Here is a 6,640-nt window from a genome sequence, read left to right on the forward strand (position 1 = left end):
CCGGAGAAGGTCTCCGCCACCACCCCGACGCAAGGTCGCCGCCCTGGTCGCAGATTGGCGACTCGTCGACTCTCGCCACCCCAGCAGCTCTAGCGGCGGACTCCATCTTCCACTGCCCCATGTCACCTTCAGCGATAGGGGAGCCGCCGCCGGTAGCGGCGGCGAGGGGATCCGATGCAGCGAGGGTGTGCCCTGGCGCGAGGGGGGTCTCGGGACTCGAGTGTAGGCTATTAGGAGAATGGCGACTATTTCTCTGTTGTTTTCTTGTACTCCATATAATCCTAGATGGAGACTTTCTCATCAAATGGAGAATAGGGTCTACAACAAGTCAATAAAATAACTATTTCTTGTTCGCATAGCAAGAATCGTATTGATTAAGTCATGATGTTTAGACAAGCTCAACACAAATGAGCAACATTTTTATATTTTGAAAAGATAGGTGGTTGTGGCTCCAGTGACTATGAATGTCTGATGGTGTTACAATTGTAGCCAATTATAGAAAAATCACACTGCACTCAGCCCCAAAGGCAGTTTAAATGAAATTGGGAGCAATCCTCCCTCCAACTTCTCTCACACGCTCTTGCGACTCTTCTCTTCTCACGACGCAAAGACCGTATGGGTTTATACTCCGTCTGCATCTCCATTTCGAGTTGGACCTGCTCTGTCTCACAAAGCCGGACAGGGTAGAAGAATCACAATAATCTCAAGGCAACTCGTCAAAGAGCTACAAAATCGACCTGACATAATCGGAACGATGGAACCCAGTCCCACATCCGCCATCAGTACCAAGTTTACTACCATCACAGTCCACAGGTCACAGACTGAAATGCTCAACCCTCGTCTCTGCTCCATCTTCTTGCCATGCTTGGCCATCATTGTTCACCATCTTGTCCCTAACCCACCATCGGTACATATATCGCCATGTTTTCATGTAATGGGTTTGCGTGGTTCTGAAGTACACGCTGTCAATTCTGTGTTGGGCTCAGATGATTGTGGTCATGTTATTTAGTGGAAACAGCTTACCAAGTTATTAGGCTAGCCATAGTGCTAGTATTATCATGCACATTGGTCCCACAAAAATGCTGATGTGGCAGCTAATTAAGGAGGAGAGAGGAGATTAGAGTAACATAGGTAGATACTGTATCATAGCGTATGTCACGAGAAAAGTTAATGCCAAACAAATCTTGTGCACAAATTTGCATTGAGATTCTAAAAAGCAATAAATATAGCACGACTATGATACTATTTCATGATACTAACCACTATAGAGATAGTATCATACACAAGTATCATATGTATGATACTACTACATGATACTTACCACTATGACCAGCCTTAGCATATCGCTTCTCCTGACGAAAACAACAGCAGTTCAACGAAAATAACAGCAGTTCAGCATCTGGTCTGAAAAAACAACAGTCCAGCTGACCGACTGTTTCATGTTAAAGCGGCTCACTTAAAACTAAATGGAGCGGAATGTACCATGGTTGTTGCTAGCAACACATAGGGAGCAAGCGCAGCCATGCTGCAAACATAGTACCGTAACATGTTTTGGTTGAACAAGAACTGACAACATCCTCAAAAGGCCGGAGGGGGCATACGAACAACCAACTTCAAAACATAGCAATGTCCTTGCCACAGTTGACCGTGGCCATTACTGATAACTGAAATATAGCAGCGATCTGACCGTGGCCATTACCACTCCGATGAAGAGGAAACCGGTGTTGCTGAGTTGTACCAGACGACTAACACGGACAAGTTTCTAGCAGACCAAGAGACCGAAATAAACCTAAACATATAGATAACGGCCTAGACAGTGGCCACATTACAGCCGCTTCGGAGCACAGAAGGACTGGAATGAACATCAAGACCCATCACACCATGTTAGTCGTCAGCAGTGGATGAAGTTTGTAACGTCCCCGTGAGTGGATCAAGGCACAACTTCGTCGTCACTGGTTGACGGTGTGGCATCTCACTACTAGTAGCTGAAAGCTGCAAAAAAAAAATTAAAAGATGCACGATAAGTATGGCTCTTTAATATTTTCATTGATGTACAGGAATTTCTGATTGCTTGGCTAGAATTTGAAATAGACAAATAAAAGTGTCACTTGATCAAATATCTTGTTAAGACGGAGTTAAGACAAAAGTCTGATTAGATACTGGAGTAAATAGTCTTCTGAGTCACAGGCCTAAAAGGTGCTTCTGCCTTCAGGAGTTCAGGCAGAAGTGTGGTAGGCAATGGCTTGCTAGTTTTCGATTATTAGTAAGAGAGATGGCATCATGGTTATCTTCTCCATTGAGCACAGTGGTAAAACAGAAACTAGCTAGTTGAGTACAAGAATGGAGGTAAACTGGTTTATCATCATTTAATCAGTAAATGTTACGTAGAATCAAATCCAAATGATCTGCAAGCAATGGTGTATGACCAAAGGAATTACAAAGCAACTAATTTAGGTGAAACTAAACAGACATCATAACTCCAACCGCTTACAACCCAATTTTGAATACGGAAGGATTTCTAAAGGTGGTACGCACTCTAACTGATATATAATTTCCTCAGGAACACTGATAATTCACAAAGGCTTCCCAATACCGTCATGTGGGTTGATAATCCCCACGGCAGCACCAAGTACACAAGGGACTGCCACTTGCAGTAGAGGTTCAGATCCCCATTATGTTAGTTTCTTTTTAATTAAAGATATGATCAGTTTCCAGGTTAGTTTTCCTTACTTATATCTCCCAAGTTAGGTTGTAACCAGACTATATAATTCATTTCCATATAACTGAATAAAGCAAGCAAAAATGATATCAATCTAGTCTCATCCCCTTTTCTTCCCTCGCCTTGAGGCACAGCTGCCTTTCATGACGCCGTCGCACCTCTTGGGTCCAGGGCCCCACTACACACGCCTCAGGCCATAAGGCAATTATCCACTCTTGGCAACAGATAAACCTGGATACATATCCACTGTGTCGGCCGAATAAACATCGAAAATACAGATTTAATGTGTTGGATACTCGGTGGATATATTTTAAACACTTCGAGGATACGACCCGGCCCAAAACCCATTGAGAAAACCATGAAGAGCCACCCCACGGTTCCTCTCTCCGAGACCGTGCTTCCCCCTCCCCTCCATGGCTGTCCTTGCTTCTTTTCCTCATTCCCCTCCTGCCGCAGCGCTTCAGGTCAGGCCGTCGGAGCAGCGCAAAACAACACAAAAAAAGGCTGAACAGCCAGTAAGCTACGCCCTCTCACCTGCAAGATCGACCTTGCTGTTGTCTAATGAGTGCTGATTTCCCCTTTCTTTCCGATCTCCTTTGCTTAAGGAGCAGCACTCCCTCTTTGCGGTGTGTACTAAGCTAGTGAGCTAGGCCTACTCTTTTGCTTGTTGTCGTAGGAGAAGAACAAAAGACATGATATATATATGAAGATAATTTTCTGTTTGAATCATGATATGCGAATTATAATTTATTATTAAAATTGTTCAAATGTATCCATGTATCCTTATTTCTAGAAATTGACGCATCTGTATCCATTTCGGTGCCGCATAGGAAATAAAGCAGACATCTTAGAGTGCACAGGTTAAAATCTCGTGTCTTACTTTTAGACTTGCAACAGTTTAGAAGATTGCAGAAACCTTGCAAGGCATGGAGAATGAAAATAGTCAACTTACGATATGAGCGTGACTGGTTGAGCTTCAACCTAATGTGCTCACAAGGTACGCCACATGTACTCAAGAGCTTCAATGTTTTGGAAACCCTCTCATTCCTCACTTGACATTTGATGTTAACTACCTTAAGGTGTGGACATGCAAATGTTTGTTCTACTGGATCATGGTTCCCATCGTCTTTCATTGCACTAGGGACACCCTATAAGATACAGAACATTTTAGTGTGATCAGTAAAATATACATGATACCTTTACTAATACATAAGTATTTCATAGACAACATACCTTAGTGTTATAAAACAGAAGTGTGAGCTTCTCAAGAATAGGCGAGTGTTGAAGAATGCAAACTAGTCTATGTAAGCCATTATCCACACACCACTCGTTGAGTAACAGAGTCTTCAAATTGCCAAATACAGGGCAACAAGCCAAATCCCTTCTGTAGATATACTGAAGAAATACCAGGAGAATAGAAATATTCACAAACTTTATGTTCCAAGTTATAAGATGAAATAACTAAAGTCATGGACTGTGGGTAGATTATTATAAATCAAAATGGAACTTTAAAACGTGGAAATGTAACCTTAAGCCTCTAAACTATTCCAATTTTCCTATCAAGTACAACAACAACAACAACAACAACAACAACAACAACAACCAAGCCTTTCAGTCCCAAACAAGTTGGGGTAGGCTAGAGGTTCCTTTGGGTTTCATCTCCATAAGAGTGGCTGGGTTTTTTACGTTGGCTCGCCTCGCCTATCACAGCCCTCCTCCTTTACCCGGGCTTGGGACCGGCTATCAATAATATTTTCCTATCAAGTACCTATAATAATAATTCCACTGATCGAAAGGTGCACTCTGAGAACAACGAATGTTTCAGGGTTCAAATCCACTTATCAATAATGCATGATTGGACAAGGTATAATAGTCTAGTCACTAAGAGCATAAGTTTGACACTTTGTTTACATCACCCCAGATGTTATGTTTAAAACTGAACATATTGATTATACCTTCTCAGGCTCTTATAAGTCTTAAAGAGAGTATCATGAATCGATCAATCTTGAGTTTTCTAATTGCATAACATCAGAAACTTAAAAAATTATAAACACATAGTTAATAATCATCAGGAAGGGCGGGCCTGGTGCAGCGGTAAAGCCTCACCGCCTGTGACCGAGAGGTCCCAGGTTCGAGTCGCGGTCTCCTCACATTGCACTTCTTGAGGGTAAGGCTTGCCACTAACACCTTCCCCAGACCCCGCACAGTGCGGGAGCTCTCAGCACTGGGTACGTCCTTTTTAGTTAATAATCATCAGATCCAAAGCACAAAACTAGCTCTTGCAGTATAATATAAGCTTATATTTTTATGCATGCCTAAGAATGGAAGAGAAGCAGTGGATAGCAAACAGCGATAGAGTAGATGATAGTAACTTTATGCATACCACTTCAGGGTGAGCTATCAACTCCAGATGGGTAGCATTGGACAAACCATTGAGAAGCACACTCTGGTAACCGCTAAGATGATAACCGTAACAACATTCACAACTTCGATGGGCACATTTCTGTACCGGAGGATACATAACATCACACGAGCCCTGATTCTCGTTGAGCCTAATGAATGCACTTTGTAGGAATGGCATGCTTTCAAGGACAGGAGCCTGGCCACAGCAATCACTAAGCTCCAATGAAACAAGACTTGGTGCAGAAATCCATGTGCGCGAGTGTGATAAGAAAGAAAAGGTGATGAGCAGCCGCTTTAGTGATTTGGACGAGATCTTGTCCACGTAAATGCTGCACTTATCCATGCTTAGACTTTTTAACAACGGGCAGCCTGAGAAATCCAGAGATAGCTTCGAGTCAACAAGTGCAGAGCACTTCTCGAAATCAATATCCGTAAAATTTAGGGTCGTCAGGCGCTCAGAGACAAGAGGCACGGTGAGTTGTATACAATCGTCGACAACAGCTTCGCAGAAGACGCTGAGCACCCGAACCTTGCAGATTAGAGCGTACTGGATCCACAGATTGGCGTACGGGTACCCCTCAGCTGCCTCAGATTCACGGACATCGATCTTGAACTTGTCGAGGGGCAAGTGGCCGCGGAGAACGATGAGATGGTTCACGAACTTGTTGAAACCCTCGGCGGTCTCGAACCGCTCTAAACCGACGAGGCGCAGGCTGGGCATTTTCTTCCAGAGCCCGCGCCACTCGCGGGAGAGCTCGCTGCTCCGCACTGCATCTTCCACGGGCAACATGGAAAGCAAGCGCAGACGGACGTCGAGAGGGAGGGCGCTGATTCGGTCGTCGCCGCTTGCCTCAGCCCTGTCTGCCATTCAGAGGATCGATCTGAGATTCAAGCTCACCTCGGCTACGAGCAGGCCGCCGCCGTTAGGAAGTGGGAACGGAAGACTGAGAGACCCCTCTAGGTAGTGTTCCCGGTGGTTGCTCTCACTTCTCAGCTATCAAAGCAAGAAAACCATCAAAAAGCTATGGGCAAGGTTGGATCTTGGGAGAGGGCGGAGGCTAGCAGAGGTCAAACAGATGAATCCCCTCCGCTGCATTTATCACAGAGCAGTAGCCACGAGAAAGTGATACAGGAGACTGAGGAGAGAGAAGTCCGTTCAAGAATACAACCCTCAATTTTTATTTTGGTGACACTAGTGAGAACGGAATTAGTTGCCATTTGACAAGATTCCATCCGACTTTGGTACAAAGATCGACAAAACTTTGGCTCAGTTCTTTTGTCAGCTTAAAAATAAGCTGTTTGACTGGTTATGGGAGAAGCTGGAGAATATTTTGAAGAAAGTCCAATTCTCGTCCTTAAATTTTTGGACAAGTTTACTTTTTAACCTTTTTTTTAGTTTAGAATGGATCTTGAACTTTCAGAACAGCCGACGTTTGGAATGAAAGTCAACCAACTTAATTGGTTTTAAACCAGACCAAGCCCCAACATATTAATGCAAAAAAACAAAACCTTTGTGTT

General features: G+C 43.8%; 1 protein-coding gene across 1 annotated transcript; it reads right to left on the reverse strand.

The window, feature by feature from the left end:
* Window positions 1-1,504: 1,504 nt before the first annotated feature.
* LOC127294863 (F-box/LRR-repeat protein At3g26922) lies at window positions 1,505-6,255 on the reverse strand. Its single transcript, XM_051324764.2, has 4 exons — window positions 5,103-6,255; window positions 3,953-4,114; window positions 3,672-3,867; window positions 1,505-1,992 (listed from the first exon to the last, which is right to left on the reverse strand). Exons 1-4 carry the CDS (start codon window positions 5,988-5,990, stop codon window positions 1,979-1,981), a joined length of 1,260 nt encoding a protein of 419 aa, XP_051180724.1. The 5' UTR covers window positions 5,991-6,255; the 3' UTR covers window positions 1,505-1,978.
* Between the last annotated feature and the right edge of the window lie 385 nt (window positions 6,256-6,640).

Source organism: Lolium perenne, chromosome 4, assembly GCF_019359855.2.
Source record: "Lolium perenne isolate Kyuss_39 chromosome 4, Kyuss_2.0, whole genome shotgun sequence".
Lineage (NCBI taxonomy): Eukaryota > Viridiplantae > Streptophyta > Magnoliopsida > Poales > Poaceae > Lolium > Lolium perenne.